This window comes from Henckelia pumila, chromosome 3, assembly GCF_033568475.1.
Source record: "Henckelia pumila isolate YLH828 chromosome 3, ASM3356847v2, whole genome shotgun sequence".
Classification (NCBI taxonomy): domain Eukaryota; kingdom Viridiplantae; phylum Streptophyta; class Magnoliopsida; order Lamiales; family Gesneriaceae; genus Henckelia; species Henckelia pumila.
Window position 1 is genome coordinate 3,427,125 of NC_133122.1, and position 16,781 is coordinate 3,443,905.

Below are 16,781 nucleotides of genomic sequence, written 5' to 3' on the forward strand. Positions count from 1 at the left end.
GGAATAAGAAACCTTTGAAAATGATTTGGACAGATAAAAAACATTTAAATAAATAAGCTAGACATTTAAAATAAATTAAATAACTAATCGATAAACTTTAATTATTTTAAATAAATAAACTGGACAATTCAAATAATTTAAATAGGAAAATATTAAACGTTTAAAAATTACTTAAATAAACAAATCTTAAATCTTAAAAATTTTAAAACAAGTAAATTACGCAATAAAATTATTTAAATAAATAAACTTAAACAATTAAAACATTAATTAAATAGTTAGTACAAAAGAATCATTTGAATAAATAATTAATATTTTATTAACACATAATTCACATAAATAATTTAACTCAATAAAACTTAAAAATATTAATCATAATATTTATTTAATTTAATTCACGCAATTTAGTAGATTGGATTTTAGGTGCTACAAATTCTTTATTATAATCTTATGTGATTGATTTGATTTGATTTCGAGGACGAAATCTATTCTTAGAGGGGGAGAATTGTAACGTCTCGAATTTGTCTTAAATGAGTTTATTTTAGATAACCGGAGATTTAATTACTCGAGTGCCGTTTTGATTTATATCAAGGACCATTTTGTAATTTTTGGATTTTCAGGGACTAAAATGCAAAATTGGACTTTAACATATATATAAGCATGACTTAATTTTTTTTTTTTATCATTCAATCTTCTTCCTCCTTGCCGTGTTCCTCCATTGAAGGCGTGGGAAAAGCTTTTCAAGCTTCTGAAAGTTCGGTTTTGACTCGATCTGTTCGATAGGAATTATTTTTGAAGTTATATTAACGATCACGGCTGAGAGAGCTCCGTTCTGAATTAAGTTTCTCTTATTTATTTGAAGTTTGATTTTTTGGAAGTTGATAGAATCGAACGATAATCAGGGACGTTGTTCTTGAACTACTTGGTAGTGTTTATTCTCTGTCGGATCAGAGATAGAACGTCGTTCGGAATTGTTATGATTTTATTGATGATTTTCGAGATTTTCAGTTTTGGATTTGTTGGATTTGAGTTTTATTGGATGATTGATGTTTGATATGAGTTTATTGGATCGATATTATGTTGTCTGTGTTTTCTGTTGATCAGAATATAGTCGTTATGTCGTCATTTTTAGTTTTGAATATCGTTTCGTCGATTTGATCGAACCGTGTTTGATTGGAGTTTGGATTGTCTAAATTGATCTTTGTGGATTCTTTTATAGATTGAATTGAAGGCAGTGGAGTTGCGAGGTTGCAGCTTTGGATTGTTTTAAAGATCGAAGCCGATTGAAGATTGTGAATCAACGAGAAGGTATAAGACGATATTGGAAAGAATAGGATGATTAACTAGAATCCGGATTGATTCGAGTGTCCTCGAAAAATCACATACTTGAATGTTTATGTGAACTAATTGAGTTTATTGATTGAATGTATTAGAATTCACGTGCATTCATATTGAGCCAAATGATTATTTTATTTTGAATTAGACGTTCTGGGGATTATAGTTGAGTGGCTTTGTAGGCGAATTACTACAATTGCAAGATTTAACTCTCTATAATGCTCCGAAGTCTAGAGGATTGAAATATACATAATCCGCCTCGAAATGGGAGTTCGGTGTGATCGTTGTGATATTTTATCCTCGGGATCCCAACCGAAGAAAAGAAAAGATGAGATGCATTTTGATTATCTGAGCTTGATAATCTAGAGATTTGAAGTAATGCATTCATTGCACTTTCATTTGATTATGTGAAAGTTGTTTATATCATTACTTGAGATGGTTATTTGATATAGAATGTTTGTCTCTTATACTGGGAGTTATTCTCCCCGGTTTATCCGGCTGTTGTCTTATCATTGTGTGTGTGCTTGGCAACAGGTGGGGCAGGACCGAGTCAGAGATCGCATGGCTACGTGTTGAGATGATAGAACTGAGGGCTCGTTGTTGCTAGAAGTTTAACTCTTGTATTCGAACATGTATTTGTATTGTATTGAGAACTTAGAGATGGAGTATGTTCTATTAGTTCGTATATTGTATAACTCTATAACTACATTTGTATTGAATTATGCATGTCGTTGGAGTGAGTTATGCTTTTGAATTGTTGTACTTTGGAGTTGAATTTGTATGAGAGAAACTCTGATTTTTTGGTTCAGAGCATACCTGTGCAGAATCAAAAAATGGGCATTTTTGTGTCCGCTCGATCGGTAAGATATTACCGATCGAGCAGGGGCCTTAAAATTCTGGGCAGAACTTTGATTATTTTCGGCCGCTCGATCGGTAAGATTTTACCGATCGAGCGAGCACTGTTCACCAGCAATTAATTTTTTTAATTTGGGTTTCCAACTTGACTCTTGATTGATTATCGACAGGATTAATTCTTGATTAGATGATTAGAATCGAGGCCTCACACGTAATTTATGCCGTTGAAAAGAGGAGGACTATTGGTAAATTGCCCTTGAGCATAATCACTCGCTAGATTTGCCACAGAGCCTTTTGAAAAATAAAAAAAAAGTGGGCTCTGATACAACTTTTTAGAACCTAATGGGGGGGGCGAATTAGGTTCTATTGGCAAATTTATAAATTTAAAATAATTTTGTAAAAACGCAAGCGGAAGACTTAGGGAAATTAAAATAAATGCGGTAAGTAAATGACAGAAAGTAAATCAATTGTTAGAGGTATTAGTTTGTAATCAAAATGTTGTAATCAAGCTATTGGAGGATTGGAAGTATTTCCGTACAGGTAAGTTGGAGGCTTTATTTCCATTTTAATTCTCATGTAATCAAACTTTTGGAGGTATTAGTTTGATATCATGATAATTAATGAAACTGCGGGACGGTTGGAGGTACAAGTAAGTTGGAGGCTTTATTTTCATTTTATTCTCACGTAATAAAATTTCTTGAAGGTATTAGTTTGTTATCCCTGACCTAATCGTCTGTGCCAAAGAATGTTGTCATCAACATTTAACTATACAAGGCTTTTTACATTTGAAAAGGATAAATTGTTTAAAGAAACCTTGTAAACATTCTCACTTCTATATCCTTTGAAATTTATGGATGTGTCAGTTGTGAGTGATACAGTGCAGTGTTGGGGAGTGAATTTGACTTCATAACCTCTATCACACAATTGACTTATACTTAGTAGGTTATGTTTAAGCCCTTTCACTAGGAGTACATCATCAATCAGACAAGAGTTAGATATACATATTGATCTGATTCCTTTAATGACTCCTTTGTTGTTGTCCCCAAAAGTGACAATTCTTTTTTCCTTTGGTTTGATTGATTGAAGCAGCTCCTTGTTTCCCGTCATGTGTCTGGAGCATCCAATGTCGAGATACCATATGCTTGGAGGCATACTTCTTTTCTGTCCCTACAATATAAAGTTTTTGTACCCTTTAGTTATTTTTGGGTCCAATTATGTTAGAAATGAAGATCAATAATTACTTAGTAACATAATCAACACTTTCTAAGAGTGCTCCCATGAAAGGTAGGTAGGGCTAAGGCCTCTTTAAAAACCTATCTCCTTAGACAGAGCAACGTTCATCAGGGAGACAGTGTCGCAAGTTAAGGCAGTTTAAACCGGTCTGTGAAGAACTCCCTCAGATCATGTTTTCATAATGTCACCTCATAATTATTGATGAATATTTAGGCACCCATTTCAAATAACTTCTTTTATTATATTGATTTCTTAATGATCTATACTAAGGTCTAATATGTCCAGTTTTACAACAATAAGTGCAGATAGGGGGTGATCTCATTTTAACTTTAGCAATAAGACTAGTGAAATCTATTGATTTACTACCATACTATATTCCTCATTTATCAAAGCTACATTTTTGCATTGTTAGAATATTATTTAATTTATTGCTACTAACATTGAATTTATCAAATAATTTTTCTAAGTGAGCTATGTCATCTTTTAATCTTAGGTTTTCATGCTCCTTAGATTTTAAATAATTTTTTAGACTTCTATTTTCCTTTATAAGTGATTTAGCCATATCAAAAATTTGTTTAAAAGCATGTAATAGCTCATCATAGGAAGGTACCTCATCATCGTCGTCGGAGACGATGTCTTCATGCTTAGCCATGAGGCAGGTGTTGCTTCCTCATCATCGTCGTCACTGTCGCTCCACGTTGCTATGAGTGCCTTTTTTTTTTCCTTTTGTCAACTTTCTTTTTGAGAGGGCATTAATTTGCATAGTTCCCTTGTTGTTGGCAGTTGTAGCATGTCACTTCCTTCTCCGGCTTCTTCTCCTTTTTGAATTTAGTCCCTCTCATGAATTTTTTTAATTTTCTTGCGAAGAGCGCCATGTCATCATCATCTTCTTCTTCAACTTGGCTTGATTGGGCTATTCCTGTTGCTTTGATTTTTTCATCTTCCTTCTTTATCTATTTTCTTGTAGATAATTCTAACTCATGGGTTTTTAGGGTCCCATGGAGTTGATCGAGATCGTAGGAAACGGTGTCGCCTTTGTTGGATTCAATGATCGTCGTTCTCTTTGCATCCCACTCCTTGGGTAGTGCTCGAAGTGATCTTCTCCATACTTGTTTGGTTGGATATTTTTCACCTAGTTGGGCAAGCTCATTGATGATTTTAGTTAGCCTTCGAAACATGGTATCAATATTTCTTTGGCATCCATCTCAAAGGTTTCGTATTTGAGTTGTAGAAGATCAATCTTTGTCTCCTTCACTTGATTTGTTCTCTCGTGACAAATCTCCAATTTGTCCCAAATCTCTTTTGCGGAGGAGCACATAGAGATCCGGTTGTACTCGTTCATATCTAAAGAACAATGCAAAATATTCATACCTTTAGCATTTTGAGAAATTAATCGCATGTCCTCTTTTGAAAAGTCGTCCATTTCTTTCGGAACTTCGTTACCATCCACTATTTTCATAGAGACGTAGGGACCTTTCACCATCACTTTCCAAAGGTCATAGTATAAGGATTGGATATATAGAGACATTCTATTTTTCCAATACCCGTAATGTAACGCCCCAAATTAGGCTTAAATGAGTTTATTTGAGATAACTAGAGATTTTATTATTCAAGGGCCGTTTTGATTTATATCAAGGACCATTTTGAAATTTTTGGATTTTTAGGGACTAAATGCAAAATTGGGCTTTAACATATATATAAGCATGACTTAGCTTTTTTTTTTATCATTCCATCTTCTTCCTCCTTGCCGTGTTCCTCCATTGAAGGCATGGGAAAAGCTTTCCAAGCTTCTGAAATTTTGGATTTGACTCAATCCGTCCAATAGGAATTATTTCTGAAGTTATATTAACAAACACGGCTGGGAGAGCTCCGTTTTGAACTAATTTTCTCTTATTTCTTTGAAGTTTGATTTTTTGGAAGTTGATAGAATCGAACGATAATCGGGGACGTTGTTCTTGAACTACATGGTAGTGTTTATTCTTTGTCGGATCGGAGATAGAACGTCGTTCGGAATTGTTATGATTTTATTGATGATTTTCGAGATTTTGAGTTTTGGATTTGTTGGATTTGAGTTGGATTGAATTATTGATGATTGATATGAGTTTATTGGATCGATATTATGTTGTATGTGTTTTCGGTTGATCAGAATATTGTCGTTATGCCGTCAGTTTGAGTTTTGAATATCGTTTTGTCGATTTGATCGAACCGTGTTTGATTGGAGTTTGGATTGTAGATATTGATCTTTGTGGATTATTTTATAGATTGAATTGAAGCCAGTGGAGTTGCGAGGTTGCAGCTTTGGATTGTTTAAAATATCGAAGCCGATTGAAGATTGTGAATCAACGAGAAGGTATAAGACGATATTGGAAAGAATAGGACGATTAACTCGAATCCGGATTGATTCGAGTGTCCTCGAGAAATCACATACTTGCATGTTTATGTGAACTAATTGAGTTTATCGATTGAATGTATTAGAATTCATATGCATTCATATTGAGCCAAATGATTGTTTCATTTTGAATTAGACGTTCTGGGGATTATAGTTGAGTGGCTTTGTAGGCAAATTACTACAATTACAATACTTAACTCTCTATAATGCTCCGAAGTCTAGAGGACTGAAATATACATCATCCACCTTGAAAGGGGAGTTTGGTGTGATCGTTGTGATATTTTATCCTCGAGATCCCAACCGAAGAAAAGAAAAAACGAGATGCATTTTGATTATCTGAGCTTGATAATCTAGAGATTTGAATTCATGCATTCATTGCACTTTCATTTGATTATGTGAAAGTTGTTTATATCATTACTTGAGATGGTTATTTGATATCACATGTTTGTCTCTTATACTGGGAGTTATTATCACCGGTTTATCCAGCTGTTGTCTTGTCTTTGTGTGTGTTCTTGGCAACAGGTGGGGCAGGACCGAGTCAGAGATCGCATGGCTAGGTGTTGAGATGATAGAAGTGAGGACTCGTTGTTGTTAGAAGTTGAACTCTTGTATTCGAACATGTATTTGTATTGTATTGAGAACTTAGAGCTGGAGCATGTTCTATTAGTTCGAATATTGTATAACTCTATAACTACATTTGTACTGAATTATGCATGTCGTTGGAGTGAGTTATGCTTTTGAATTGTTGTACTTTGGAGTTGAATTTGTATGAGAGAAACTCCGATTTTTTGGTTCAGAGCTGATCTCGCTCGATCGGTTGATTACCGATTGGTTGATTACCGATCGAGCGAGCATACCTGTGCAGAAGCAAAAAATGGGCATTTTTGTGTCCGCTCGATCGGTAAGATATTACCGATCCAGCGGGGGCCTTAAAAATTCTGGGAAGAAATTTGATTATTTTCGGCCGCTCGATCGGTAAGATTTTACCGATCTATCTAGCACTGTTCACCAGCAATTAAATTTTTTTTAATTTGGGTTTCCAGCTTGACTCTTGATTTATTATCGATAAGATTAATTCTTGATTAGATGATTAGAATCGAGGCCTTACATTATGTGGTATCAGAGCGATAAGTTTCTTGGACTGAATTAGATTGAGCGGGATAGATCGAGTCCGCTTGAAATGATTTCTCGCATGTGTTTGAGTTAATTAATTTATTTATTAAATGACATGCAAGCATGCTTTATTAGTTGAGATTGATTGAATTACATGACTATGTGATTTAAATTCTAAAGCATGATTTATTTGATATATCAATTGTTTGGATTATTGGATCGAAGTCAATTGATCTCGGGAGGTTATGTATTATTTTGAACGGAGGTTGTTGGACACCAAATTTTTGAGATTGAGATATTTGTGTCCTAACCTATTTTGTATCAGATGCCTCCGAGAAGAATTTTGAACAGGGATCGATCGGTAGTAACTCCTTCGACTGAACAGGGTAGTACAGGGGCAGGGATGTTTGATGTCACAGCTACTCCCATGGAAACCTTGCTGAAGATGTTTCAGTCTTTTCGAACCCCGAATTTGAAGGGTACGGAGAATCCAGTTGACTGTGAGAGCTGGTTAGATGACATTGATCAGCTTTTTGACTCTCTCGATTATTTTGATGACCGCCGAACTAGACAGGTCATTCATCAACTGCAGGGTGTGGCTAAGAACTGGTGGGTCACAACTAAGAGAGATTTTGAGAATCGAGGTACAATTATTGACTGGAAACTGATTAAATCTGAATTCTATAAGCGATTTTTCCTTGTTTCGTACCGAAAGGACAAGGGAGCAGAATTTTCAAATTTGAGACAAGGAAGTTTGAACATCAAAGAATATGTGATGAAGTTTGATAGCCTCTTGGGGTTTGCAACTCATATTGCCAACAATGAAGAGGCAAAAGTCGATCAATTTATCAACGGTTTGAATCCCGACATCTTTGTGTTGGTGAACACCGGGAGACCGGATAACTTTGACGATGCCATGAATCAGGCAAATGGTGCTGACGCGGGACTTTTGAGGCAGAGAGGAAATCAGTTTGTACCCCAACAGCAGCAGAGACAGTTTCAGGCCCAACCGTCTTAGTACCAGAGTCAACCACCGAGGTTTGCGATTGGTAGCAGTGGAGGCAGTAAGAAAGAGCATTTCTGTCCAAAGGGGAAGCAATTTAAGAAATATGGGAGCACTTTTTCGAGTTCTAGTGGCTCGAAGCATTATAGTTCAGGAGCTTCTAGAGCTTCGTGTGACAAGTGTGGAGGTCGGCACTCCAGTGATCAGTGTAGAGACATCTTTGGGAGTTGCTACATCTGTCACCAGGCGGGACATTTTGTGAGATCATGTCCTCAGCGTGGCCCTGAGCAAGCTCAGACCGAGAATTCTTTGAGACAGGCATCACAGACTGAGAGACAAGCATCTACTGTTCATTCCTTTCAACCAAAACAACAGACTCGATAGGAAGGCCAGAGTGTTTGCTCTGAATGAGGATCAGGCTCGATCAGCACCTGATGATGTTATTACAGGTAACTGCTCCATTTCTGGTTATCTTGCATTTGTGTTGATAGATACGGGTGTTTCTCACTCTTTTATTTCAGAAAGATTTGTTTTGAAGCATGCCTTTCCTTGTGAGCCTTTACCTGTTGTAGTTGCTGTTACTTCAATTTTGGGTGGAGGAATTGTTTCTGTGAGTATAGTCAGGAACTGTGAATTTCGTTTCAAAGAGAATGCGATTGAGATAGATTGTGTTGTACTTGTGTTGTCTGACTTTGATTGCATTGTTGGTATAGATGCTTTAACCAAGTATAGGGCAACCGTCGACTGTTTTCAGAAAGTGGTTAGATTCAGACCCGAGATGTCAGACGAGTGGAAATTCTTTGGTAAGGGTTCTCGATCTAGAATTCCTTTGATATCTGTTTTGTCGATGTCTCGATTGTTACAGAGAGGAGCAGAGGGATTTCTCATCTATGTCGTGGATGTTTTGAAGTCCAGCCCTGTGTTGAGTGATTTACCAGTGGTTAGATAGTTACCTGACGTATTTTCATAGGAGATTCCTGGATTACCGCCTATTTGTGATATCGAATTCGGCATTGAACTGATGTCAGGTACTCAACCGATTTCCAAAGCTCCATATCGAATGGATCCGATTGAATTGAAAGAATTGAAGGAGCAACTTGAAGAGTTGATTGCCAAGGGATACATCCAACCTAGTGTATCGCCTTGTGGTGCTCCTGTCTTGTTTGTTCGAAATAAAGATGGATCGATGTGACTTTGCATTGACTACCGTCAATTGAATCAAGCGACGGTTAAGAACAGGTACCCTTTACCGCGTATAGATGACCTCTTTGATCAGTTGCAGGGTTCTTGTGTCTATTCGAAGATAGACTTGAGGTCTGGATATCATCAGCTGAGAGTGCGAGAAGATGATGTGCCTAAGACTGCGTTCAAAATGAGGTATGGTCACTTTGAGTTCATTGTCATGCCGTTCGGATTGACGAACTCTCCAACATTCTTTATGGGTTTGATGAACTGTATCTTTCAAAATTATCTTGATGAGTTTGTTATTATTTTCATTGATGATATCCTTATTTATTCGAAGAGTCGCACTGACCATGCAGAGCATTGGAAGACTATCTTACAGATTTTGCGAGCTGAGCAGTTTTATGTCAAGCTGTCGAAGTGTGAGTTTTGGTTTGACCGAGTCGTCTTTCTTTGTCATATTATATTTGGAGATGGGTTTTCTGTCGATCCCAACAAGATTTTAGCGGTTATGAACTGGTGCAGGACGACTTCTGTGCCTGAGATTCGTAGTTTTATGGATTTAGCGGGTTACTATCTCAGATTCATCATGGGTTTCTCTTCTATTGCGAAGCCGATTACCCAGCTGACTTAGAAGAATGCACCTTTTTGTCTGGACAGAGGCGTGTGAGGCCAATTTTATTGATCTGAAGAAGAGATTGACCAGTGCCCCTATTCTTTATATTTCATCACATACTGGAGGTTTTACTGTTTATTGCGATGCTTCTCTTCTAGGTCTTGGTTGTATTCTTATGCAGAGGAAGCACGTGACACTAGTAGAAAAATCGCTTAAGACTTCGGTTAATAACCGAAGTCATAGGCACTTAATTACCGAAGTAGTGTCACGTGAAGTAATATGGTACCTTTTTACTTCGCTGCATCGCCGAAGTCTTATACCTTAAATTACCGAAGTCTTTGGTAATTTTTTGGAAGCAGAATTGGACCGGTGCCGAAGTAAAAACATATATTTTACTTCGTTCATTTCATAAGTTACGAAGTAAAACATATGCTTATACTTCGTCAATTAAAGAAATTACCGAAGTAAAATGTATTCTTTTATTTCGATTTTAATGAAATTTTCAAAGCAAAAGATATGCTTATACTTCGGCAATTTCACTAATTGACGAAGTAAAAGACATTCTAAAAAACAAAAAAAAATTAAAAATAATATAAAATTTTCAATATTAAAAATAAACCAAAATTTAAAATTTCAAAAATAAAATTTAATATAGAATTTTTTAGTATTATAAATCACTCGAAATTAAATTCTAATGCAATGCACACTACAAAAAAATACAAAAAAAAATTCAGAAACTAGGGACTAGAGGCGTGAACAAAGCATAGAATTGTACAAGTAAATGGATGCAAATCATATTCTAAACTTAACACGTAAAACCCAAACACATTCAGGTCGGCCATGTACTTCGCTCACCCACTCGTAAAGCCAACCATCACCTCCAAAAGCAATCCATATATAATGCAACGCCTATATTCAGGTCCTGAAAAAATAATTAATAACAATGACAGACTTTAATCAAAAATTATTTGTTCTTGATTTCATCCTTCCACTTGATCTAATCACTATGATAGGTACTGACAAGATTCATAAGACATTTAATCCCATAAAACACGAACTAGACTTATGATGATAAATACTGAAAACCTTCAGACGATCGTAATAGAGCTTCATCAAATTGAGCTTCTAGCTTCATCAAATTGATCTTGGTCGTAATATTGGTTTCTGATGGATCCTGTAAACAGGAAGCCTAGAAGGCACATCACAACTGATAAGCAACACCGAAATTCATAGAGTTTAATTCATAGAGACCTACATCAGTTCTTATTAATGAAGGTGGATGACTCAGAATCACTATGCCAATAAAGCAAGACACTATCCAAATTAATGAACATATGACAATTACTTTAAGTAAATTCAAATCACAAGGTCATTTGATCAACACATGTAGAGTGCAAGTGTATTATTCAAGAGAATATTACTTATAAAACCAATAAGTATACAAATCAAGACAAAGGCAAACTATTTTTCCTTGCATTTTGTAAATGAAGATCACACACACATATAAATATTCTAAATGTTATCTTCAACAAAGAATTAAATAACGATAAGTTATAATAAAATGTAATAAATTTTTTTAATTACACGACAATCATGAATGATTTTCACTTCAAACACTAGTTACTACGACTGTCCAATCATTTAAATTGCTACATAAAAAATTAACAAAATAATATATACAAATTTTTGCAATAAAGTCTAAAATATTATTTAGAGAATGGATATTTAAATTACGAGCTCTTGAGAAATGAAATTAAAAAACTTCTCGCCAATACTTTATGAAAAATTTCAGACGGCAAAAAATTTGTTTCAGATTTAAGTAAGCTAAGAACAAATTTTATAATTAAAATCAAATGAACGATTGCAACCATTAATTTCACCAATTTTGCATATGATTAAAGAAAATCACAACAAAAAGACATCCCATACAACACAAATTTGAAATAGATCCACAACAATGACTTCACGAGGAAAAAAATTTTGCATTTGGACATGTTAATTTCACCAATTTTGCATTTGGACATGTTAAGTAAAGAATCAAACTTTATAGTTCATTTTTATGAGCCTTAATGTAGCATCATTTGCTGAACAAATTAAAACAAACAAGAGGGAATTTATAAGCGACATGTTGACTTATCAGAAATGGCAATAGATCCCCTTATTTTCTCAAAGAGTTATTCGAATTATGTGAAATAAAACAAAGGAATAGCCAATGAAAAACACGAGACAGTCAAGTAAAGACATCAAACAGGTGCATAAAATTAACATGTAATGTACCTTGAAATGAACTATGAGATTGGATTCCCTAGCCTTGCAAGCTGAAACATGTAATATAACAAAAACCATATGAAAATTAAGCACCCCAAGTCATGATTCTTAATTCACAAAAGTCATCAACTAATAATTCGTTCAGGATGTATATAGAAAACAATTCCATATTAACAAATTATAGAAGTAACCCGATCAAATTTGGGTCTTCAACTAATAAAAATAAATAAATAAATAAATAATAATTACTGAAAAAAATTTCTTATAACATACTGCGAAAATTTTTTAATTACCTTAAAAGGCTCTTCCCAAAAATAAAATGCTGACGTTTGCATCAATCCTAGGAGTAACCGAGCAAACTCAAGCTCATGAAATTTCAAACAAAAAAAAAACAAAACAAAACAACTACAATGTTAAAATATTTCTTGAATGAACAAAATTCTCTATTTAACAGTTTCAATCTAATTAACCGACAAGAAATAAAGTCATTGATATCTTATAAAATTATTTTACCCTTTTATTTTCAAAACAAAATTGAATAATATTTAATGAATAGAATAGAAATGGTAATGCCTCGCTTAAAACATTGAATAGAATAGCCTTATAGGAATCTTAGTAAAGATATATACAAACTAAATGATGCATGGTACCATCAGCCACTAACCAAAAATATAAATGCAGAAATATGTCAACTACAATATTCATATGATACAAAATAGAGAAGATATACATGGTATGATGAATTTAACCAAACCACTCCCCGAAATTCTCACAAGAAGCTCATTTGGTCACGAAGCAGGGTCATAACCGAATTTATACCTTAAACTCGTCCAAACATCGACCTAAAACAAATAACCTAAAGAATAATCAATATATATCAATAATGAGGTTTTTTTTGCATACACCAGAAATTTATCCATGTTTGTCGTCCATCAGAGATTCCTAGTTTCAATCATCATCTCATAACACATGTACTTGATATGTGATTTATGCAAAAATATATATGCGTACACTAGCAATCAAGGGCCTCCGATTAATTTTTAGCCAACCTATTATTTGAGCAACAAATTAAATAATCCTACAAAAATAATATAAGCAAGCACAGAAAAACTAATTCAATATCGTCTATCCATCTAAATAAAAAATTTTGAATAGAGAAATTAATGCCATAAAAATTTTGAATACCGGTTTATAGACGGAAGCCTGAAAATACATTTTCCTCAATAAGTTAAAAATATTATCTATTGATATTCTGATACATGAGACAAGATATTCCAGATTCAAAACTTTTCACTTTGTTTTATAAATGCGCGCGACACCAAAAGTACCAAAAACTATAGTACACGAAGTCACAAATGGCCTGATGTTCAAGTAATAGTGACTTGAAATATTCAAGTCCCCGCGAATGAATGACCCCAAGCATAGCTACCTACTTCCCAACAAGCAATAAACTGAGTCCAAACTGAAACTGAAAATAACAAATCTACCCACTTCTCAATCCTTAGTGAAGTCTTATCCCATCTCTTAAAAGAGTATGTAAAAAAGAGGGGAAATATTAAAGATGCCAATAATAGTATCAGAAAATAAATTTGACAAAGATCTTACTATTTGAGATTCGCGAAACAAATTGAACCGGTCAATTAATGAACAACTCCAATTTGAAAATGAAACAAAATAGAAAGATAAGCAGCTTATCTAACACCAAATTAGAAAAGAGATTAAGGAGTATTAGAAAAACTAACGGAGAATAATTTTCCTAATAAATTAAAGGGAACGTTATTATTATTATTTATATAGTACTTTAAGTCTTTAATGATCCGAAAAAGAAATGGAGGAATTGCTCGTATAACTTAATTATCATGCATCTGTTTTAGCAAGGAACTTTATGCTTCTTGAGAACAAGGAAGATATTGGACATATACTCTGCAAAAGAACATAAATTATATCACATACATGATCCTCACATATCTTTTCATCATTCTAGGTATATTGGGATAGCATCAGCTAATTAAAACGGAGTAATGAGCAATTTTTTTGTTTGTAATACTCAAATGACAAAGGGAAACAAAAAGGTCAAATTCATAAAGTATATCACATACAAAGGGAAACACCAAGGTAATAAAGGAATAAAATCCAAATGCTCCCCAAAACCTAGCTTCATCAACCAACACCTGCAAACATGTCGAATCAGAACTAATCAAGAGTGAAATAATCTAAATATCATGACATTGCAAAATCAAACTAAGCACATGAATTTAATTCAATAGTTGAATACAGAATACGGCTAACACAAGACCATATACACCTAAGTTCAAGCCACGATTTTTATAATAGTACTATTATTTAAGTCAATCACAGAGTCGAAGGCCTTCGAATCAGCAGGGCCTAAATTTTTATAATAGTACTATTATTTAAGTCAACTACTGCTATGCGGTTCTCATGTCAAGTTCACGTTTGACTACTTCGTCTGAATTAGATTATTTGTTTTATAGACACCACGGGAACACATAAGAATATTTTAAGTTACAGACACTGGTTGTCTTTACCCTTTTCCCACTATTGGCTACAACTCACTTTTGCATGATTGTTGCTCATCTCATTATTTTGTAAAGGCATTAACGTTGTGAATATTATATGAAAACATTAACTATATCAATGGCCTAGTTGATCCTAATATATTTCTTTCTGTGCTCATTGCATCACATTATATATTGTCATTATATGATTATCTTTATCATGTTTGTATAAGTATCATGCAGTTCATTCCTATTTCTTTTGTGTGCCAACTAGAGATATTCAGGCTATCCTACCAAAACAATGTTGGCAATCCATATTCACCTCCATACCTTTTCCAGTTTCATAATTAGCATACCAAACCATCATCACAGAACATCAGGCATCAGAACGACAAGTAATTTGAAAAGTTACTGCAATAAAGTGAGGTAACATCAGAACACTCTCAGAACATTGCAAATAATTTTTTTTTAAGTCTGGACAATGAATATAAATTCACACAGACAAATACAAATAATGATTGATAGCTAATATTCAAGAATATATGCAGTATTTTACAGTTAAATATCAAATATGTAGATTTTGAACAAGTTTGGGAAAACAGAAGGTTGTATATGAATAAACAACTTCCTTTTACAAAGCCTAAAATGCAAATGTTTACCTTCCCAACTCGATACTTGACATAAATGATTTTCTTTTTGCAACTTTACTCGAAATCGCTTGCCTTTAAAAACATGTAGTCCAGCGTTATCATTACACTTTTTATACAGATACACAAAGAAACCTAGAACCAAGATTGAATTTAGTTAAATCCAAATAAATTCAGTAAGTTTCCAGACAAATCAAGAAAGGGTGCTGAGAATCGGGCTCGAAAAAACCAGTGAAAAAGAACGCATCTTCATCGAGAGAATAGAATGTGATAAGGCCAAGATAAGGGCCTTTGCTATCGATTTCTTTGACTATTTCTAAAGATCTCAGTCTTTGTAGTGGAAAGCCCAACGTATGAAACAAGAGCAGAGAAGGTAAAAAATTGTGTTTCGCTGGGGACCATACCTTTCTCTTCCACAGAGCGACGACAAAGAGGCGGAACTTCTGCACTTCGTTGTTGGCCATCTCCAAATCGATAATGGCGAGAATGGGGAAAATAAATATTCTTACACGGATTAATGTTGAGAATGGGAAAGCCTAGACCAGGAAGAAGTGATGGCAGCAGGCGGAAGTGATGGCAGGAGGCGGACATCGATCTGCAGGGGAGAGAATGGGGAGCCCTAAATGGATTTGTATTTGGAGATCGAGAGAAGAGGGCGGAAGAAGCTGGAGCTTAATTGAGAAAATGAAAATAGAGAACCTATTACTTCGCTGCATAAAAAATAAAAAATTTATTTTCACGTTTTTACTTCGTCAAATTTAATTTGATGAAGTAAATAGTCACTTAAAAATTTAAGTGAAGCCCATTTTTTTAATTGATGAAGTCTAAAGTATATTTTACTTCGTTAATTCTATAACAGAAGTAAATAACTATTTATTACTTCGACTATAATGATCACCGAAGTAAAAAATAGCGAAGTCTTTTAAGATTTTTCTACTAGTGTGATAGCTTATGCTTCGAGAAAGTTGAAACCGCACGAGACTCGTTATTCGATTCATGATATTGAGTTAGCCGCTATCGTGTTTGCATTGAAGATATGGCGTCACTATCTTTATGGTGAGTCCTTTGATATCTTTTCTGATCACAAGAGCTTGAAATATTTGTTTTCACAGTCAGAGCTGAATATGAGACAGAGGAGATGATTAGATCTACTGAAGGATTTTGACTGTGTGATCAAGTATTATTCGGGGAAGTCTAATGCAGCTGCTAATGCATTGAACCGGAAGCTTTGTTCCTTATCTCTTTCTACCATCGGTGTTTCTCGTTTGATTGACGACTGTTGCACTTTTGGTTTGGAGTTTGAATCAGATAGTGGGTCTATCAGAGTTTGTGCCATCCAAGCCGAGCCAAAATTATTTTTGTCGATCAGGGAAGCACAAAGAGCCGATGTGAGTATCCAGACTAGGGGTGCAAACGAGCCGAGATACTCGTGAGCAGCTTGTGAGTAGCTCGGTCAAAGCTCGCTCGAGCTCGATTTGACCGAGTTCGAGCTCGAGCTTGAGTAGCTCGAGTATCGCTCGAGCTTTGAATATATGTGTTCGAGTAGCTCGCGAGCTACTCGATAACACACATGGACTATAATTTGGGCTGTGATAAGCCCATGAAGTATCCCACATTGATATCTATG

General features: G+C 34.8%; 1 protein-coding gene across 1 annotated transcript; it reads right to left on the reverse strand.

Moving 5' to 3' along the window:
* Window positions 1-13,803: 13,803 nt before the first annotated feature.
* Window positions 13,804-15,796, reverse strand: LOC140893399 (uncharacterized). The gene is made up of 3 exons (XM_073302463.1): window positions 15,559-15,796; window positions 15,167-15,289; window positions 13,804-14,162 (listed from the first exon to the last, which is right to left on the reverse strand). The coding sequence occupies exons 1-3, from the start codon at window positions 15,743-15,745 to the stop codon at window positions 14,152-14,154; spliced, it is 321 nt and encodes a 106-aa protein (XP_073158564.1). The 5' UTR covers window positions 15,746-15,796; the 3' UTR covers window positions 13,804-14,151.
* Window positions 15,797-16,781: the final 985 nt, after the last annotated feature.

Coding starts and splice junctions, on each gene's coding strand:
- LOC140893399 (XM_073302463.1), bottom strand. CDS start 15,745: ATGTCCGCCTCCTGCCATCACTTCCGCCTGCTGCCATCACTTCTTCCT. Junction 15,290..15,558: donor TCGCTCTGTGGAAGAGAAAG/GTATGGTCCCCA, acceptor TCTTGGTTCTAG/GTTTCTTTGTGTATCTGTAT.